At 38.7% G+C, this 22,846-nt stretch overlaps 1 protein-coding gene across 3 annotated transcripts in view; it reads right to left on the bottom strand.

The window, feature by feature from the left end:
- The window catches only part of Tsc22d2 (TSC22 domain family member 2), a 44,417-nt gene extending 23,797 nt beyond the window's left edge, over positions 1-20,620 (bottom strand). For 2 of the 3 annotated variants that reach the window (XR_009590111.1, XM_021647630.2), the window contains exon 1: positions 18,212-20,620. Coding sequence is in view for 2 of the 3 variants with exons in the window: in XM_021647630.2 (XP_021503305.1) it covers positions 18,212-20,145 (1,934 nt within the window). In the remaining variant the exon portion in view is untranslated. Of the gene's footprint in view, positions 1-6,881; positions 6,954-18,211 lie in introns of all 3 variants that reach the window. The other variant, XM_021647629.2, reaches the window with a different exon arrangement.
- Between the last annotated feature and the right edge of the window lie 2,226 nt (positions 20,621-22,846).

Below are 22,846 nucleotides of genomic sequence, written 5' to 3'. Positions count from 1 at the left end.
CCCAGAACAAAACAATGAGCAGAAGGGCAAATAAACTGACTTAAAAATTTCTAAGCATTAATCTGAAAAGTGATGAGACCCTGAGTAGCAAGCCTGTAAGACTTCCTTAAATAACTTGTAAAAATTCCTTGAAATACTAGGTGTTGAACCCAGGACCTTAAGTAGGTGAACGGTCCATTGCTCAGAGCTGCAGCCTTAGCCTTCTGTGTTTGCTATTTCAATGCATATCTTTACAGTCATATACAATTCCACTTTCAAGTATAAATCACATTTCTTTTAAAATAGTCTTAAAATTCTATAGGACTACCCATAAACATGTAGATATAATTTCATAACTATTCAAAAGTTCCCTACACTTTACACATAGTTATTCCATAGGTTATGTATTAGGAATATGAACTTAGAAATATATAAGATAAGCAATTACTCCAAATAGCCCTGATAAAATAAAAACATGGGAAGACCGTAAGTTCCCAGAAATTAACACAGAAACTACAACAAATGTTATAACTGATCTAATATATTATGATAGTCAAAAAGCCTCTGCATTGTAACAAGTATTTTTAATTTTTGTGTGAACATGTATGTATATGTTCATGTGAATGTGTGTTGGGGAGTAGACATGGAGACCAGAAGTTGACATCAAGTGTCTTCCTCAATCACTCTTCTACCTTAGATTTTGAAATAGGGTCTTCTCATTGGCTGACCATTAATCCCCAGGGACCCTCTCCAGTGCAGACAGTGAACAGATGTGTGCTGCTGTCCTTGGCTCCCCCAACTCCCACAATGTGTGTGCTGGGAATCAAAGCGAGGTCCTCATGCTTGTGTGGCAAGCATTAACCACTGAGTCATTTCCCTTGTGCATCCACTTTTTATTTCCTTTTTCTCAGTGCTGAGGTGTGTGTTCATAGCCCTATACAGATTTAGCGTTAACACTAACACATCTCCCCAGCCCTACAAATTTATAAATTTACAAAGGGCATTACAGAAAATAAAATACTGAAATTGGAGGTAGAAGATACAATGTAATAATAAATGGAGACCAGTTATGTACTTTGAGTATATGCAATAAAAATCTATATACTTTCTTAATAGGAAACAGTATATTTTACTATGAGTTGCTAATTTTAAAATTATACTTTTAATTTTTATATTAATTAATTTACTTTGTATCCCAGCTGTAGCCCCCTCCCCTTCATTCCCTCCCATCCCACTCTCCCTCCCTCTTCTCCTCCCTGCCCCTCTCTAAGTCCACTGATAGGGGAGGTCCTCCTCCCCTTCCATCTGACCCTAGCCTATTAGGTCTCATCAGGACTGGCTGCAGAGTCCTCCTCTGTGACCTAGCTAGGCTGCTCCTCCCACAGGGGGTGAGGAGGTCAAAGGGCCAGCCACTGAGTTCATGTCAGAGACAGTCCCTATTCCCCTTACTGGGGAACCCACTTGGATACTGAGCAGCCATGGGCTACATCTGGACAGGGGTTCTAGGTTATATCCATGTATGCTCCTTGATTGGAGAATCAGTCTCAGAAAAGACTGTTAACGAAAAAATGAAAAAACAAAACAATAACAAAAGAAAGATGTTCTATTTGTTCTAGTTCAGTGATTTTAGGGTATATTTAAATTTTCTTTTAGTCTGAACAAGCCCAATAAAAGGCTTTTCCTAACAAATTTTTGCTGGAAAGTACTAGATTTTGTAAAATAGTGAATTTTTTTAGTTTTCTGCTATTTAAAACTTTAGCTGAAAAAAAAAATTAGTTTCCTTAAAAGTTTAGTGAGAAATATAACAAATGTGTTTTTGACTGATCTGAAATTATACCCTGAAAATAATTACCATGACCTCTGAAAGTAGGATGGGTGATTTACGTTGAGTAATTTAAGCAACAACAACAACAAAAAGGTGGTAAAGGAAGAAACAAAACCATGTAGCCTGGTGAATAGCTGCCAATTCTGAAGTCTGTCTGTGTGCAGAAAATAGGTTTCAGTTTATCGGGTATTCTAAGGTATTGGTATTATCAGGTATTCTAAATGAACTATAAAAAAACTAAAAGAGGAAATGTTTAGGAACCAATGAAACAGCACTGCAAAGAGTGAGGTTAAGATTTATGGTTAAAACTCCATCAGCAGACAATCTGCCTAGGAGCAGATGCAAACATTTTTTTCTTCCTGTTTTTAGGAATCAATATTCCCAAATGTTCCCATTCAAAACACCCTTTTCATATTATCTCTGCTCTTATCTCTAATGTTAGGTGGTATTGCTTATGGTTCTGACTTGACCTTCCCACTCTCTTATTCTACTATGTTTCCTTGGAATCTTGGCATGTTCTAAAGTTTGGATTCTAAATACAGAGTTTTAAAAAATTTCTTCTATATTATATTTCTTTACCCAGTTGTACAGCTAGATGCTTCCAACAGTCTGCCAATTAATCCATAAAATAGCTAAAACTATAAACCTCATCTATGTATCTATTCTGATCTAATATATCCTAGAATATAAATATTCCTCGGTCAACTGGGTTTCTGACACTTTGGAGTCATTTAGGTGCTTATAATCCATGAGCTGTAAGATCTTACTGATTCCTACTTTCTGACAACCATATTTTTTCTCTGTTCAATCAAGTTTTTCATCTCTGTTGTTTTTATATTACATATAAATCACATCCAACCATGCTTATTATACTAACCAATACGGTACTGTTTCTCTAACTGAATTGCTCCTTTTCTTCGGTTCTCTAGCTCTGCAATACCAAACTCTATCCACTTTTCAACTAAGAAAATATCTCCTGAAGTAGCTCTGACTAATGACTCCAACCTTCCTTTGAAGTGTAAACTGCTTGGGTATTATTATAAATGGGGCATTGTTTTTAATTATGTAATTATGTATCTGGCTATCTTTTCGCAAAGTAAAACCAAACTCATTATTAGACGTAGGCATTGAATTTTACCATCTAGTTTTTCCTGACATTATAGGAATCAGTAAATTTGTGTCTAATAATGGCATCTAAACACTCTCCTTATTAATTTACATTTAACGATTGCTGCTACCATAAGGACAAGATAACTCAAAGAAATAATGTATCCCATGCAAGTGCTTATCACTTGTTGACTAAATTTTATCAATTTCTTCATGAAGAAAACACTCCAAGTGCTTCTCCATAAGGCAAATTGTTATAAGCAGTCCGATTTCCTCTTTAGTCTAAATGTTCTTCTTTCTAGCACTTTTTATTTATCTTAAGAGAGGGTAAAACTACTGTAATTCTTATACTTAAACTTTCAAGACAGAACCTCTTAATGATGTCTGATTCCCAGTGATTATTGAGACAAGTTTTCTAAACTAATTCTAAAAAACAAACAAACAAACAAACAAACAAACAAAAAATAGGAAGATTTAAGTAAGCTGAGAATGAGCACAAAAAGGTATTCAAAATTTAGCATCATTAAAATGCTGGTAAGTAAGGATATCATAAAATAAACTTCACAATGATAGAACCTCCTAGAAAGCTAATTATATAAGCTTTATTAATTTTAATCAACAGAAGAAAGAAAGACCTACATTGTCTTTTGGGCTATCAGTATCACTTCCCTTATATTTATAGATACTTTCACCAACTGGCCCTGGACTCTGCAAAACTGACAAATGAGGAACACAGAAACTACAATGGTACCTACAAGATGATGAAAAGAAAGGTTTGAGGGTAGCTTCAGTTTCAGTACATAAGCAATAAAACCACTGGGCACCTCAGAAAAGATGATCTGAATATAGACAGAGGCAATCTGGCTATTTTAAAGCCTCTCAAATTGTTAGTTCTAACTTAAATACAGGAAGAAACAAAGGAGAACTAGTAAGTTAATGTGGAATAGTGTATTAGTTATTCTTAGATTGTAATTGTATTCTTAGATACTTGATAAAGTAAAGTATCCAGGCATGACTATTGAAAGCAGGCTTAAAAGCTATCCCCAGGACTGGGGAGATGGCTCAATGGAGAGCTCTTCCAGATATTCTAGAGGACCCAAGTTTGATTCCTAACACCCAGGATGGCTCACAACCACCTGTTATTCCAGCTTCAATTTTGATGCCCTTTTCTGGCCTCTATGCTACACACAAGTAGCATACCTCCCAACAATAAAAATAAATCTCAAAAACATTGCCTCCACTGAAAGTCATTCCATGATTTCAGAAACAGGAGCCTGAAATATGTTATCAGGAAAAATGAATGAGCAAAATTATGCCAGAATATGTAGGTAACATAGACACATCTTATACAGAACTTATGGCCTCCTAAATTAGTGGTTCTCAACTTGTGGGTTGCAACCTCTTTTTGGGGGGGGGGTCCATATCAAATACCTGCATAGCAAATATTTACATTACAATTCATAACAGCAGCAAAATTACAGCTATGAAATAACAACAAAATAGTTTCATGGCTGGGAGTCACCACAGCATGAGGAACTGTATTAAAGGGTCACAGCATCAGAAAGGTTGAGAACTATCCTAAATCCTTGAATAGTTCTATTTAACAACAGAATTACCTTTGTAAAATATTTACCTAGCAAATTTTAAAAAGGAAAAAAATTACAACCCCCAAATGTACAAGAGTCCAAAATTAGCCTATTAGGTGATATCCAAAGCAGAGTCAAAAGTAAACATTTTAAGCCCAGGATTACAAAAACCTTTAACCCAACTGCTATGAATAAAGAGAACCATATTGCTTCATCAGTGACAGCTATGAAGGCTGTAGGTATATGCCAAATAAAGTTGTATAGACTATCCTCTTAGAAATAATAAAGTTTGTCACTTCCTACTTGGCACACGTGTGTGTGCATGTGTGTGTATGCATGTGTTCACATCTACATGTGGGTGCATGCGTATAATTACCTTACTACTGAACTGTATCTCCAGCCTATGCTTGATTTTTTTAGATAAAAAGTTAAAAGGAAACTACTGACCAGTTTCCACTGTGTTGGGTTTGTTACCTTGGTACAAACCAGGCCAGCTTATAGTGAAGAATAACTACAATATTAAACTCTCATTATAATGGCAACAGTACAAATACCCATTAACTTCTTTGGTTCCGGACAACAGGCTCCAAAAAGAGAAAATACTTTGTGTGTGTGAGTGTAGCCCAAAGGTCAACATCAGGAATCTTACTCTATTCCATCCTATTTTTCAAAGCAAGGTCTCTCACTTAACCTGCACCTTGCTGACTGGCTATACTGTGTAGACCAGCAGGCCAGTGAGATTCAGGGATTATTCTGTTGCCACCTTCTAGTGTCTGGACTGCTACATCTGGGTCTGTTTCGGTAATAGGGATTCAAGTTCAGGTCCACTGCCTTTTCCCCAGATCAGAAATAATTTTTATCCAATGAGAAATGATATAGGTAGAACAACCTGCCTCATTTCTGACATGATAAAAGTATTTGGTATCTACTAAAGAGAACACGTATTTAGTTGGAACAACAAATTCTGAGCAAGTAACTTCTATGATTGTTTTATAATGAAACTTAAGGACCACTTTAATATTATATCCAAATGATAGAAAATAAGGATCAAACCTTTCCACAACGTATAAATGAAAATAACACATCATTCATACTGACATGACGGTTTATGAGAGATAGATATTACAAATGAACTGTATTTAAAGCTATTATTAAATTCAAACAGAGTACTATATCTCCTTTGTATGTAAGAAAAGATTAAGGTACACCTCAAGTACTATTTGAGTGACTAAAACTTCAAGTCTGTTTCATCTAATATCTATTTATATATGTATTTATAATACTTTATAATGTTAGAGCAAAACTAATTAAAACTTGGTTATATAAAAACATAGCCCTACAAATTTTAAAACTTCCTGTTAAAAAACTGTTTAATATGATTTTTGGTTAAGTAAAGAACAAACCATCTACAAGATATTTTGCTTAGAAAATATCTTTAGAGTTATACACACAAACAAATTAAGCCTAAAAATTAAAAGAAAGTTTTGCCATTTACCACTAAGGCAATGCAGACCATGTCTTAATATGACATGTACATGCATTTAGCAACTCTCTTTTCTATGAAAGAGATAGAGTTGAGTCCATGAGTGTTATCCAAAAATATGCCAGATGACACAAATGCATTGCCAGGCAGAGTTAAAAAAAATCTAACAAGCTTTGTGGGAATTTAAAAAACACTGTGCTCAACTCCTATTAATTAAACACAATGATGGATTGCGAATAAACATTCAGCCAAATAACTGAACAAAGCATATACTATTTAAAAATGTGTTAAGCAGAAAGATAAACCAAAGTATCTTTTGCCAAAAATGAAATCCAAGTGTTTTGTTTGTTTTTTTGAAAGTGAAAAATAAGACCTAAATGGTATCTCTGTAAAAAAAAAAAAAAAGCACCTTGTTTTGGGGGCTTACAAACTGTTATATAGATTTATGATATTCTGACAAGCAAAGTTGGTAACAATTTGTCAAAATTAATGACAATTTTGTTATTCAGGTCTTGTCCATCCTCCAGTTTTTTAGTTTGAAGTTAACATTCTCTGTGTGTGTATATGTGTGTGTATTATAAATCCTATAAAACAGCACAAAAATGAAGACTAATTCAATAGAAAAATGTTTTGCATTAAGATATATATGCAGTGACTATTTTAAGATAATGGAATATGTAAAACCTTAAAAATTAAAGATATAATATACAAAAAATGCAGTAAAATAAAAAGCACATTTATATTCTATAGAAAGGCCTTTTTGGTTTATTTTGCTGCTTTGTCCCATGCTACACAGCATGTGATTCCACCCCCTTTTAAAAAAAAAGCAAAGATCAGTTTTATGCAAAGCAATTCATGCATACACTTTTGCATGTATGCATTCCATGTTAAGTAATCATACCTATCCCAGAGGCTCTTTGATTCCTGAAACGTGTTCAAATGGAACGCTTGGTAGAAAGCAGTTGAAGGATTCCTGTGAGATCCAAGAATCAAATGGAAATGAAGTTGAGAATGTACAGTATAATCAGTACTTACAAAATTGGAAGATTTTAGATTCCCACACAGTGTAACCACTTAAATTTGAAAAAGGAAAAAGAAAACGGAAAACGTTGTGATAGATTAAAACAATACTTTGGAAGAAATTAACACACATGCACACACACACACTCACTCTCCAGAACCCATAGTAATTCAGTATCAAAGTTCTAAAAGAAAGAGTAACAGATAACATTAAATACTAACATTCAATTGTGTGCATATATACATAAACGGTTCAGAGCCTATCAACACAAAGTTGTATCAGATGCCTTAAGAGTCAGCTAGTTTTAGCTGTTAGGTTGTGCTCCAGTAGAGTATCTATGCATAACATTAAGCTATAGTTTCCTAGAATTTGTTAATGTGTGTAGTTTCTCTGAGCTAGTTTGGGGCGGGGGCACAAGGCAACTGTATGGACATGTTCTAATTTCCTGCATTAGTATAATGCTCCTTTAAAGGGTAAAAACTTAACTTGTTTTAAACAAATTTCAGTTGATCGATTTTACCAATCAAGACTTGGGAGCCAGATGCTGGGGTGAAAGCCTACTAACTCAGGGAGGAGAAAGCACCCAGACAACCTTCTTCCTTAGCCAACGAACGACCCAAAAGGAAAGAAGCCTCCCCATGCTGTCTCAAAAAATCCTCAAACTGAAGGTTCTTCCCTTCTACTTTCTGTGTGTCTCATGTGTCTCTCTATTCATCCTCCTGACTTCCTCTTACTCTCTCTGTCTTTTCCTATGTTCATTCCCCGACAACTGGCTAGTTGCTCTACCTCTTGAGCTATGGTTTACTTTATTTAATCCTGTTCAAAATATTCAAGCAGAAAGCTCTTAGACTAAAGGTGTGTGCTAGAGCTGAGCCTTACCACAACTAGAAACAGTTTTTTTTTTTCAGTAAACAACACAATTTTGGGGTTCACAGAGTATTCAAGTATCTTGCAACATCAACTATATCACTCATTCCTAATATAGCTAGAGATACATTCCCTAGGGCTAACACCACAGAACTGTAACTGTTGAGCTAATGTTGGCAAATTCCAGTATGTATAATTGACTCTGTATATCAGAAATAATTCCTCAAGGAGCTAAGCTTTTGACAAACCAAGCAGTTTTCACTCATTTTGCATAATTCTAATGTCTTCCTCACCAACTACCTGTACTTTAGGGGTGTTAACAAGTACCTGTTACATCACTTTAAAAATCCTTGACTTCGGGCTAAAGTGAATAGCTCAGTGATTGACAGCACAAAGTGCTGTTGCTAAGGGGCCCAAATTTAGTTCCCAGGATCCACTCGTAACTGCATGGGACTTGAGCTCCATAAAATTGATGCCAAATCAATTAACCACTTAATCACCCACTCACTCAATTGATCAATCAATCTTTTTTCTTCTTTAAGGCCACAAGGAAAAACAAAAAACAAATCTTTGATCCATGCTATAGTATAAAGATAGCAAAAAGAACATACTTGCTGTATACCAGATGTTAAACTGTTTTACGTTTATTGACTCAATTTCCACAACAGCTCTACCTAACAGGGCTAAGATTACTATTTCTATCTCACTGATCAAAAGTGGATCAAACAAAAGTAACTTTCCAAATATCAGAGTAGGTGGCAATCTATCTGGCTTTCAATTCCTAGCTAGGATGTCAGGTGAGTCAGAACAATTCAGGTAACTGCAGCTCCAGAAGACTGAACAACCTCTTGTGGCTTCCATGCACACTGACAGACACATAGCACACATTCACACAAACACATGCACACAGGAGTTACAGAAAATAAAAACAACAACAACAAAAAACCTTAAAAAGTTGTCTGCAATAGCAATCATCAATGATCATCAAATTAAAAACAACAGGATCATGCCTTCAAAACCTGGATTGAATCAAGCTATGTTGTATGCACAATCACTTTTCAGACAGCATTTTAGATTTTTAACCAATAAGTACCACTTTTGAAAAACCAAAAAAGTCACACTGACATTGGATAACAGAGAATCACCTAAGAAGCTGTTGTGTTAATCAGGACTCTTTAACAATGTATAGTTCTTACTGCTTTCCCTCATCTATTTACTTTCTCTTCTTTGAACCCCTTTTCTTAACTGGGTCATAGGGCAAGCAAAGCACTGATTAGATCTTCCAACAACAAAATATATAAGAGAATTCTAAAATCTTCTAACTTCTGTTAGATTCCTTTTTTTTTTTCTCTCCCCCCACTGTACTTCAAAATCAAGTCAGGCAAGTAAGATAAAAGGCAAATGAACTGAAAACTTAATTTGGCTCCTCCCAAAACCAACTAATGCAGGTCTGCCCAGGACACTATGAGAACTGATTTGCTGTTCCTTAGTTTTTTAAATTTTATTTTTTTTAGAAACTTCAACTTTAATGGAATAACCCAAAGAAGATGACAGAGGAAAAGGAGGATAGAGAAAACTTGGAATTTATTCTCCAGCTTAGAATTAGAATTTCTTTATAAAGAGCATTTAAAATCAAATATACTCAGAGAGATGATATTTTAAAAACAGAACTTCAGATATTTTTACTTTGGAAATATCTATATTTAATTTGAGGCAAATTCACCTGCTAGGCAAACTGGCTTCAAAAATAGTCACATGACTTATGTTATGAAATGCCACCATTTTTTCAATTGTAATGATACAATGTTCTTTATAAATCAAATATTAAAAACCTCAGGTTGTGAAAAGGATCTATGGAATAAAGTACAATAAGAAGAGGAAAGGTTATATTTTATTCAGTAGTTTTGAAAAATGTTTATAAACAAGAAAACAGCATTTTCATTAAATGACTGCAATAAATTCAATATAAACTACATCTCATTCTTCTAAGAATTGCTTTACAGGTCCTTTAGAGCAGTAGTTTATATTCACTTCAAATCAGTTGTTAAGAAACTGGTTTCAAGTATAATTTCTTGCAAAAGAGAATATGTCATTTTTATCTTTGTGCTATTACGTTTCACTTAACATTTAAATATTCTTATTAGCAGAGCTTTCCTTAGGCCCTTAGTCCCCTCAATTTTTATGTCATTTCAAAGTAATTGTTTGTTAACTGTGCCCACTGGTATTTACAAGGGCCTTTTCTTTCTCTATTGCCTGGCTTTAAATACAAGTCTGTCACATTAATTTCCCAGTACATGAAAACAATAATACTAGCATGTGACAAACAGGTATAACTTATATCCACTTGCTTTAGCAAGATATTCTATTTGTAGAGTAACTGGAGTACGGAGAAGAAACACATATATGCATATCCCACACCTCAAAGCCATCAAGTTTGTGAAGCTTAAAGGGAGAGGTGTATGAGCCTCAACTCAGCAAAAATGTTCTGTATGTGAAAACTCAAGATTTAAAGAGAAACCAGACAAACAGAGTGAAAAATCAACACGGGCAGGCTGGTGCAGTGGTGCAGACCTGTAATCACAGCACTCAGGGAGGCAGAGGCACAGGCAAATCTCTGTGAGTTCAAGGCTAGCCTGTTCTCCAAAGCCAGTCCAAGGCATCCAGAGAAACCCTGTTTCGAAAAAACAGCCAACCAACCAACTAAACAAGCAAACAGCCAACAAAGCCTATTCCAATATTATGTGTGAATTAGGTGCTTGTAAGAATCCTTCAGGTAAAAGGTCACAATATAACCATTTATTAATGGTATAGTAATTTTCCTTCCTTCCCACATTCATTGTTTGCTAAGTAATAAAGCAAAGGAATACTGGCTTTGGAGTGGCAGACTTAAGTGTTTCTTTTTTTAGTCCATAAAAGAGATTAAAATTCTTATTTACAGGTTGTTGAAAAGATCAAATGGAATTATATTTATATAGCGTTTGATACAATTAAGCTTAATTTTATGTTGTACAAAATGCAACTTTTGGTAGAGAATTTTAACATGCATCAAGTTATCTCACCATCATCAAGGTAATGTTGAAGCAAAGAGAATAATTAAATTTATAGTTAGGTACATGAAACTATATAGCATATTTGACAAATAACAATTCTGACTATTGGGACTTACTGTAAGCTCCAGCCCACAAAAACCCTTAAAGTTTATCACATTTTAATGTGATACAATAATATAATAATCACTGAAATAGGTATTGAAGTAAGCTACAAGATAAACACTACTTAAAATAAAAGCTTCAAGAAATACTTTAAATAGCAACTGGAAAGTTAATGTAACAATCTAAACTTACTATGGTATTAAGCTCTTCACTCTGCTTCCTGTCAAATTAATCAAATAATTTACCAAGTCTGACAGAGCCTCACTCTCTGCAAGAAGCTGCTATTTCTCTGAGCTTAGCAAATCACCTCTTATCAGTGATCAAATGGGAATGGCCCTCTTAATTAAAACTCAGTTCAAACGTTAGTCTCAAAGAGTACAAATAACGGGTTGATTCTGAAGAAGGTGGGTGGAGAACAGTGGTAAGAAGTTTTCAATTTATCCTGGTTTGGATAGTTTACATTCTGAACTACATGCATATATACGCACAGTGTCTAAACAGAAGTCAGTCTATATTAAGAAATCACATTTCTTAAACTATTCCTCACTAGCACTTAACTGTTTACTCCATCAACACCTAACATATACATCAAATACAATCTTATTTCTGTACCCTAATGTTTACTACCTGGAGAACACTACAAAAATTGAATGACTGGTGTATTGTTCCTTTAGCTGTTTACTTTGAATTCAATTAACTTCTCAAGTATTTGAGTATTTAAGAAGCATGCTTCATTTTCTTCCAATCAATCATACAATGGTAGTGGCAAAGCTGTGGGGGATTGTGACAAAAAGTTCTTCCCAAACTCACCTGAAAGTATGGGCTCAATAGGACTAGACAGAACTTCAAAACATGACTAAAACCCAAATTCTAACTTTACCAATGAGAGGGGATGATAAAATCTGAGGGGCATTAGATGATTTGATCAATTCAATCAGCAAAGTAGTTGAAGAATCAAGATTAGAACACAATTTGTTATAATTCTTATTACAACTCAACTAAAGCACTATTCTCCTTTTCCACGGGCACTAACAGGCACACACATGCAGGCAAAACATCCATCCATTATCAGTCTTATACTTGCACATCAAAACTGAAAACTCCTGGTAAAATTTGTACCATTATAAGGGATAATCTGCAGAAGTATTTTGGAGCTGGGAATTTTACTCCAATTTCTTATGTAACAGATTACTCACATCAAAGTAAATACTTTAAACCAGCAATTTTCAACCTGTGGGTCGATGAACGGCCCTTTCACAGGGGTCACATCAGATACCCTTGCATATCAGATATTTGCCATTTGTAACAGTAGCAAAATTACAGTTATGAAGTAGTAAATAAAATAAATTTCTGGTTGGGGTCACCCACAACATGAGAAAGTGTATTAAAAAGTGTACTACAGCATTAGGATTAAGATCTTCACGGCAGTTACCCGTATTTTTCACATAAAGAAGCAGAAGTTTCAAAAGGCTAAGTGACTTGCTTAATTAAAGGCCACTATCCCAAACACACAGCAACAATAGATTTTAATCCAGGTATGTCTGATTTAACTGTCTGTAATGGTCATTCATATGTTAATATACAAACATACTGTTGATTTTATTTAATCAAAAGAACACCCTTTTTCATTTTTGCCTGTTTTCATGGCAGAGTTAAACTATATAAAGGATTTGTTTGGTTTAACACATAACCTCCCAAATGGTAAAACAATAATTCTATTTTAGAAACTAATGGGCTTTAAATTTTCATTTTGAAATCCTTTATTCACATATTAAACATCTTACCTGTTATAAAGGCTGTAAATAAAACAGTAACAGCCTAAAACATTCAAAATAGAGTTAAAATATTCCAATGTTCTTTATAACTGACATGTTTGCCAGAAAAAAAAGTTTATCTTCTATAGAGTAAAACTCCAGCCAAATTTTAGTGAATACTTTCAGAAAAAGAGACTAAGGTAATTTAAACTAACAATCAATTTCACTTGTTTGCCCTGCCTAGCCTGACAAATGGTGAACATTCTAAGTGAACAGCAATGCTATTAGTAACTTAAGTAGCTGCAGATTTTCGCTTTACTAGGGATTTGGTGCCCTCTTCTGGTTTCCATCGGTGCCAGCAAATATAAACACGGTGCACATACACACATGTAGCAAAACACTCATATATAATAAAAATGAATCTAAATTTCTTTGATTTGAAAAATTCTGAGCAACAAACATAAAATTTAACTTATGCAAATATTTATAGACATAAAGAAGCTAATATCTATTATTTTCAATATTATCATTCAAACTTGAAGTATACACACTGAAGTCTACTTAGTAGTGTCATGGAATGATAAAGAAAGCTGGTCAATCTTTATGGGAGGCATATCATTTTGATATTTGAGACAGTGTCTCATTGTGTAGTCTAGGCTAGCCTGTAACTCACTATGCAAACCAAGCTGGCCTTGAACTTATAGACATCAGTCTGCCTCTGCCTCCCAAAAGGCCACCTAATTTTTGTTTTAAGCAATACCTGGCTAAAAACATAATAAATATTGAATAATTAGCATGTCTTTGATTAGCTATGGGAAAGATCAGTGAAGTATGTAGGTACATTTCTTTGTAGACGTACCCATCAGTATTGTACTATTTAAAATAGTAACTTAAACCACTAGTTGAGTATAAAGAAAAAACTACAAGCTTAAAGGTTTATTCCAATCCATGTTTTGTTGCATAATACCCCACAAATAATACCAATATTTACAATTTCTTATTTTAAAATAATCTGATCTTTTTCATAAGCATCTACTAAATGATTTAGACTACATTTAACTAGACATTTAACTTTTAACTAGACTACATTTAACTTTTTTTTTTTATAAAGTCTCTTTACATTTATTCAGCACCTCTTCAGAAAAGTAAATACAAAATGGTCTAAAACAATCATTTAAAAGTAATTTATAAAAACTACACTATTAGTCCTCATTATTGACAAGTTCCTTTCTTCTAAGACCAAACTGGAAATGTTATTCTACTATATTTTCTTTCATCTCAGTTATCTGCTGTCACTCAATTACTTCCCTACCCCTAAAACTCAGGCCATTATGGGAAATAAAAAATCAAAATCTCTTTTCTACCTTCCTAACATCAATTCCCTCTATTAAGAAGGAGACTGAGGATGGGAGCCTTTGCTTAATGGATCATCACAGGACATCAGCATCTAACCTCTCTCCTAGTACAAAAAGAGACAAACTCCACTCCAAAGTAGCAACATCCCAAATGCATAATCCCAGTGTCATGCCATTTCCAAATGAATGCTGCCAGAGCCTTAAAGAACAAATAGACTGATGCTGTATTTATTCTCAGGGTGACATAGTCCCCCTATTTCTAATACTATATAAAATGACTTCTAACAAGATACTTAATAATTTATGATTCCAGACCTCTCTTTCATCTACATGAAAAAAAAAACCTGTATAAAATAGTTACTTCAAATATGTTTCATCCATATACACGTAAGCATTTATTTTCTTTAAAATAGTAAACATTTGGCCCATAGTAACTAGCTCTCAATTTAAAATATGTGTCCCTGTGAATAGAAAATGCCAAGAGCCTACTGATATAACAGTAGGAATTTCAGCTTTTTTGGAAAATCAGCCTTTCTGTAAATTCAGAATTTCTTTTATTTAGATTCTTGTTCACAACTAATGTATATTTTAGTGATTAGATATTTCAATTGAATGTACCATTATCAGTTTTTATACTAAATAATGCCATGTATACATCTGATTTTATACTTTGACTACCAACCACTGGGTAAGAATGCATTCCCAAAGCCTTAGATTGGCATAAAACAGTATCTTGCTAGAAGATCAAAATTACCTCTATAATGCAATAGATTAAAAAAAAAAAAAAGTTAAGGTCCCAAAGAAACAGATTCAAGTTAAAGAGCTTTCATATTTTTTAAAATTTATGTGCGGGGAAACCTTTCTGTAACACAGCTCTTAACAAGGGGCCTATATGCTTTACAACAGTGTTGTTCCTGGTATGTATGTGTGTGTGTATATATTAAAAAAATCTTCTCACTTAAACTTCAAGTTAAAAAAGAGAGAAGTCCATTAAATATATGTGAAATCCATTAAATATCTATGAAGAAATTTGTATTTATAGTACATACCAACAAATGCCAGTTAGCATTACTAGTCATTATCAAACTATTCAAATGAAACCAACAAAACACAGAGTTATATGTAACTATGGGATCCTTACAATAATCAGGTTTTCAACTGTCAGTTAGACAGTTGACAGTTCACAATTATAGCCATTCATGAGTTCCTGGAATGCTACCTTCAGAGTTCACACTGGTCAGTTATTTATGGAAAACAATCTGTACTGTGCTCCTTTTAGGGCCAGTAATAGTTTACATCTCCTCTCATTTACAGTAAAGGAAGTCTGTTAAATGTACAGGTAATAAGCAAAGTTTGTAATGTTCACTGTAAAAGTGACTACACAATTCTTTATCAACAGTCATAACCATCAGTTAATACAAATTAGATACGAGAAGTCTTAAATGTATATAATCATAAATTTTTAAAATCAAAATGGCTAGAAAAATCTTACAACTTGATACTTAATAATGTAGGGTCAGCAGCTAATGATAATTGAGGACCATTTGTATCAGGCCTTTAAAGGTATCAATTACAGCAGTTGTTTCATATAAATAATCTTAAAATTGGTTCAATAGGCCCCTGTGTGGAACCAAAACCATGACAGGGCTTCCAATGTAAGAACCTAAACCCTACCTTTTGTTAACCTCCCGTCCTCCTTCCTTTTGTTTAAAAACAAAAGAACTAAAACCTACTTACTAAATCTGTTATTTAAACAAAAACTGAATATTTACAAGTATTTCCTTAGGATATGTGTTAACCTATTTATGAAATTTAAGACATAATCCCTCAAAACTCCAATTTATCTATATTTGAAGGATAATAAATGATACTGATTTTAAGAAAGTAACCTCAAATTATATTAAAAATAATGTTTCTAGTTAGTACTGTTTCTTAAGTTATTCATCTAGATAATTTACACATGTGCCTGGAAAAACATTCTCAAGTGTAAAGCTTTAGAATGTCTTCTTTTACAAAGAGTTTCTTTAAATAAACAAACAGAACAAAATTCTATTTCTAATTAATGGATTCATTCCTTCACCAGGTGTGTTTGTCTAGTGACAAAACATCAAATGTGTAAGATTACATCTTGGAAACTAGCATGTTAAAAATCAATTTAAAAAAACTGATAATTTACAAGGCAGACTTTAAGACTGGGGTAAAGGAAAGAAGTGGCACATTTAAAATGGGATTACACACAATCAAACCTTTGAAAAGAATCAACTGATGCAAATGATATAACAATGAAATGACACTATAAGCAGTTAAAACATTCACTGTATTTGGAAATAAGATTTCTGAGATTATTACTGCAGTGAGGTAAACATATAAGCACCTGCAGAACAGACTCAAATGGAGTGTGTCTCAGAGTTTCCATCTGTCAACAGATTCAAGCTTCAATAATATATTATTCTTTTAAGTTCTGAGGAATATAACTGTAGATGCCTTAAACTGCAAAATGTGTGAAGAGGATAGAAGATGTATTCTTCATTCATAGGTTTTATGTGTAAAAGAGGAGGTTGGGAAAGTCATTAATTGAAGAGATACAGGGCAGTGTACAGATCAGAGAGGGTTAAGTACAAGATAATTTGCCAATTTAGAAAGTACAGGTTCCTGCTAGCTAGAAAAGATAAGGTACCATTCACCACCATCAAAGGTGAAAGGTAAACTCTATCTGCCTGTCAAATATGGCCCTAACCCTGAAGATAGGAGTAACTAAAGAGGGGTTTTTGTTGTTGAGTTGCTAATGAAATCAGTTTTGTTTTCTTTTTTTAACTTGGTAATCCCACCTATATTAAATGTTTCAGTGACTGGCTAGTTGACTAGCTAACTTATAGACACTGAGTTCTCAAGTGTAACAAAGACTTCCTACAACTTGGCTACAAAAATCATGAACTTTGAATTACAAAACCAGAGATGAATGAATGCCAGTCACCATTTTTAAACTACCATAAGTGTATATAAAACAAAATAGGGATAACTGGAAGTCAAAAGTTAAGATTGTGAGGGACTATAGAAAAGCTTTAATATTTCATGGTAGTCTTCTACATACCAATGATTCTAGAAACTCAAACCAAGTTTTGATCCTTTTAGCACCTAAAATGAACCTCTCTCCTAAACCTAGAGCATAGGATACCCAACTCTTTTTCTGTTATTTTTAATGTAGTGTTAATATACTGCAATTAAGTTTTTAACAAGGTTGGAATTATGTAAAGCCAAAGGTCTATGTGACAGCTCCTAAAAAAATACTACAATTCCTAAGCAGGTCATAACCAAACATAAACTGCTATAGAATAGCGTAGCAATACACTAAATTTTGGCCTTACCTACTAAAAAGCTCTTCCTTACACTCTAGGTAGTGGGAGTTGGCTACAGACATTTCATTTCAAAAACTCTTTTTACTACTGTTTAAACATTTCACACCTCCCTTCCCTATACTAAAAACTGATGATAGGAGAACATCTATCTTTCTCTCTCTTTTTTGTTTGTTTTTTGTTTTTGTTCTTAAGCAAAAGTAATATCTTTGAGAAGTTACTGGGAACCCTCATGACTCCCTTTTGTTAAAAAGCTGACTTAGGACAGTCAAAGATAGATTTCACATTTTACCATTCTCTCCCAGTCTTCCCAAATTCACTATTGCTCCACTCACTTTTTCCCAGAAAAAGGTCTTTCTTATTTTCAGTCTTAGAGTTTCAAAACTAACTGGAAAAAAATGCCATAAAAACGGAAAAGTAATTAATACCTTGGAAAAAGACACTCTCATTGATAGGGGAGGGGGCATACCAGCTCTCATCTTTAAACTGTTAAGCTGAAATACATCAATGGCGTTAAATCACTACCCATTTAATTGCTTAAACAAACAAACAAACAAACATCCCATAGCTTTTCTCTTCTTACACCTCTTACTTCAAAATTTTGAATTGATTTTACTAAACTAAGTTTTAAAAATAAAAAGGCCTCAGTGGAAAAATAAAATCTCCCAATATTTTAAGATGTTTGAACCAAGCAATTCTACCAGATACTTAAAATAAAACTTTCCATACCTGTCTTCATCACCATCAACAGGAATAGCTATGCTGAACACAGAGGTGGCCAGACTGTTCATAGGTGTTAACTGAAGGGGGTTTGCCAGGGCATCTGCAACTGGAGGCTTCACAACAGGCTTATTTTCAGCAATGAGAGAAAGTGGTGGTTGAGGTAGGGGTTCTGATTTTCTTCTAGTATCGTCAACTTGCCCGACTAAAGGCTGGGTCTGAGTCTGAAACTGGCTTAGGTCAGACTGTGGTAGACTTGTTGGTGCACTGTGTGTGCCTTGCACTAAGGGTGGCCCAACTTGTGGGATGACGCTGCTGCTGCTCCGGCTGACTGGCGTATGGCTACTCAGCTGCTGAGCCTGGCCCAGTGGCGAGGGTACATTTGGCATAGTAACAGAAGTGGTGGGCACACTAGGCACGCTTGGAGCGGGTACCGCCGCAGGCACGTTTGGAACTCCGGGCATCACGGTGTGAGGACCACCAGGCACGGCCGACAGCTGACCACTGCCACCCATCTGCGGCGGTTGCTGCACGGCCTGGGGCTGCCCAGTCCCAGTAAGCCCAGAGCCTGGCTGCACCACGCCTCCTACAGCAGCTGCGGCCACTCCAGGCGGTTGACTAGGCGCGGCCTGGCCGCCAGAAACCGGACCAGGGGCCACTGTTTCGCTGGGTTGGGAAGAGGTGCCCATCATCTGCGCACCCAAGGAGGGGACGCTCTGGCCAGACCCCAGAGGAAAGCTGGCCGCAGAAGCAGAGGTCGCGCCTGCACTTGTGGACAAGGGCTGCGCAGGGCTTGGCGGCTGCAGGGCTACGTGCGGCTGCAGGTACTCACTCTGGCCCGAGGGCTGGACCGGCATCAAATGCCCGGGTGGTATCTGAGGCTGGGGATACGCGAACTGCTGAGGATGCTGTGGCAGCGAAGAGCCGACCGCCTGGCCCGGCTGAGCTGCCAGGGCAACAGGCTGCGCCAGGTTTACATTCGTCGGTGGTAGACCCTGGGCAACAGGCCCCGGGAGGGCGCCGCCGGCCACCGCTCCCTGGAGTTGAGTTGGCTGAGCGGCTGCCGTCATTGGCTGCGGCCCGGTCGCCGCTCCCGGGAACGGCGGTAGCGACGCCGAACTTGGAGCCACAGCCCCACCTACGGGCGGCGGAGGCTGTGGCTGCCCAACGCTGAAACTCTGTGGCTGGGCGAGAGTGGGCTGGCTCATTTTCTCCGACGGGGGTAGCTGTGACACAGCAGTCAAGGAGCTGTCAGTTCCCGAGTCCAGCCCGTGCGCCCCCTGCATGGAGGCCACCACCACCACCACCGACCCTCCGGTGGCGCCCAGGCCGCTGTCCCGCTCCGCAGTCTGCTCCAAAGTATTGCTGTGTCTAATGCAATCCCCGGACCTAGTGAGGACGCTACTATCTGAATCCCGCTCGTAGTATTCCATACACGTCCATCGGCCGCGCCGATACGGCTCTCCACTCCCGTGGTCTAGCTTGATCACGCGGAAACGGGAACTACAAGTGGTGGGGGGCTGAGATGGAGTTGCACTACCTGGCCCCGGGGCGGACCCCGAAGTGGCGGCGGCCGCCGCCAGGGTCTGGGCGAGCGCCCCCGCCACGCTCCGGGCCGACACGCCGCCGCCTCCGTTGGCGGGCGCAGCCGAGGCGGCTGCCAGCTGCCCATCCAGGATGAGGTTCGGGGACACGGTCCCGGGAGTTTCCGCCTCCCCGACATTGTTAAGCGTCTCTTCCGAGGAGCTGCGCTCACACACCTCCTCGGGGCCGTAATCCGTGGCCCGGGAGACGTCGAAGATCTCGGAGGACACGTCCTCCGTGCGCGACTCGTCCGGGTCGTCCAAGCTCTCGGTGTCCTCCGTGATGCTGGTGGCCACCTGGGCCGTGGTGACACTGGTGATCTGGAAGCAGCTCTTCTTCTTGGCCGGCATCTTGGACATGGTGGAAGAGGCTGGAGAAACAGAGGCTCCTCTGGGATCCCACCGGAAACCGGGAAGGGCTGAGCACGGGCCCCCAAAGACAAAGTCCGAGTTCGCGCCTGGGTCTTCGGCCCGCGCCGCAAGTCACGGTCTGTCCTGGGCACCGGCGCCGCGCCGCGACATCCTCGTCCTCTCCTCCCGCGGCCGCGGTGCCTCAAGGCAGCCCGTCAGCGACGGCCGGAGCGTGGCTCAGGGGCGGGACGGCTGCTCCCGCGGCTCAGCCGCCGCGGTCAGTCCAGCCCGGCGCTCGGCGCGGTCAGCAGGCCCGGCTGGGGGTGGAGCGCAGGGCGCAGGAGGCGGCGGCGGCGTGAGGGGCGGTTCTGCCCCGCTCGGGCTCCTCTCTGGCCGGGGCCCGCGGCTGCTCCCGCGCGGCGCCGCGGAGGAGGAAGGCGGAGCGGGGAGGCCGGGACCGACGCTTCCCGACGGGGCTGGAGGTCCGCGGCGACGGGCAGCCCTCCGTCCCGGGCTCTAGCCCGAGCGCAGCCCGGGGGCCATGCCGGCGGAGGCGGCGGAAGCCCGCTCGGGGGCGGGGAAGGCCAGCAGTCTGGCCTCCCTCAGGGAGCCACCCGCGGCGGCGGGCCCGGCCTCCTCGCGGCTCTCGGGCGCGTGAGGGGCGGCGGCGGCGGCTGGAGGAACGGCAGGGCGAGCGGAGGCGCTCGGCGGCGTGGGGGGACCGGTGGCGGCGTCTTCCGCTTCTCCTCGGCGCGGCCGGCTCGCAGACCCCGGAAAAACTGAAATTCGAACTGCTGAAGCAGCGGCTGCAGCTCCCTCCACTCGGCCAAGATGGGGCTGAAATGGCCGCGCCAGGGATGCTGGGAGGAGCAGCAGCCCCGCAGCCGCCGCCGCCGCAGACTAAAATGCCGCCGCTGCCGCAGCCACCGCCAGCGCCGCAGCCGCCGCCGTTCCGTGACGCGCCGGCGTCGTGACGTCACCGCCCCGCCCCCTCCGGTTTCCTGCAGCTTCTCGTGGAGGCCTGTGAGAGCTCGTGGGCGGGGCTGAGGGTTAGAGAAAGGGGAGCGAGTTCTTTATTTAGGGTTTTTCAAATTTAAATTTCACGCCGCAGGTTCATTAGGGGTTGGGGAGCCCGAGGACGGTTTTAAATTGCGAGCCGGGGGAAACGCACGGTTCGGTGCCGGGGTGTGGAGATCCTGGATGCCCGGAGGTCATGTGCTGTTTCCTAAGGTTTAGCAGAGGTCCTAGTGGAACCAGGGCAATAGGGGAGGAAACTAGGGCGGTCTGGCTGCAGAAGAGTTGTGTGGCTGGAGAAAGCGAATTACGTTAAAAGCACTGAAAAATATGCGTTGATCACCATGGTCAGAAAAGTGAAATTCAAGAGAAAAGAGGTTGACTAACACAGAAGAGCTAACCAGATTGAGCTAGAAAGATGATCTTCCAGATTGAAATTCTGACCTCACCAATGACTTCGGGGATGGTTATTTACCCAGAGTAAAGTCGGTTTTCAAAAAAGATTAGGTATTAATAGCATATTCCAAATTTCCCTGAATTTCCGTGGTTTAAGGCTGGAAGGGTTCATTTGAACTTTTGAGATGTTCAACGTGAAATCAGTAGCAGCTCTGAAAGTGCCACCGAATTTACGGTTGTAAATTGTAGCTACTTACCAACCAAAAATCATGAGGCCATTCTTTTGTTTTGTTTTGTTTTTGAGACACAGTGTATCCCAGGCCACTCACTTAAACCAAAGTGGCCTTGAACCTGTAATGAGTTCCTGCCTTAACCTCCCAAATGCTGGCAAGCACCACCACATTGAGAGGGCAAGGATGTGATTTTAAACACTGGCAACTGTTGAACGCTGACATACGAAAACAACCCTCATTTAGCTAAAATCTGAAAAGTTTTTCTGGAAATCAAGATGTCAGATTTATTGCAACTTTTAGAGATCATGTCAGGCTGACTTATTTAAATTATTTTACTCAGTTCTCTAATCTCTAAAGAACAGGAGTACTCTTATCTAAAAATAGATTGATAATTAAATTTTGCACAGAAATTTTTAGGTGCTTGGCTGTATTTTATGGAGACAGGTTCTTTAAACTCAGTAGAAACTGTCCTTCAAACCCAGACAGAGGTCAGTATAGGAACCAGTACCTCAGAATAAAATCCCTGTTTCTTGAGGGGGCAGAAGAATAAAAGAAACAATGTGTTACATTATGTTGTTATTGTGGCAGAGATAGCTGATGCAAGGCTTCATTTCTAAATCTACAATTTGAGTAATTTCTCAAGACAGTTTCCAGCAATGAAGTAGAAATAACTGACCTGTTAAATCCAATGTGGATTTATAATAGCTTGATTTTGATGTTGAAATTGGTTATCAGTGGGTATTGTTGACCATATGATATGCAGGGGGAAAATAGCATGTGCCTCATCATGACATTATACTATCTTAGTGTATAAACTTCCTGATGATTAGTCATGATATTTTTTAGCCACAGTTAAAGGGAGACAGATGATCACTTGAGCCCAGGAGTTTCAGGCCAGTCTTCTCACTACCTCATCAAGCAACTCCTAGGTTAAAAAAAAAAAAAAATAAGAGAACTTGTCACTTCAGACTGTTGGGAAGAAATGAAAATAATTTTAGTTGTTGTAAAGAATTTTGAATTCACTGTAGAGAGGAAAAAAATAATCTATTCTCAAACCACAGAAAGTA

This window comes from Meriones unguiculatus, chromosome 2 (assembly GCF_030254825.1).
Source record: "Meriones unguiculatus strain TT.TT164.6M chromosome 2, Bangor_MerUng_6.1, whole genome shotgun sequence".
NCBI lineage: Eukaryota > Metazoa > Chordata > Mammalia > Rodentia > Muridae > Meriones > Meriones unguiculatus.
The sequence above is the reverse complement of the archived record's forward strand: the minus strand, read 5'-3'. Positions and strand labels throughout refer to the sequence as shown.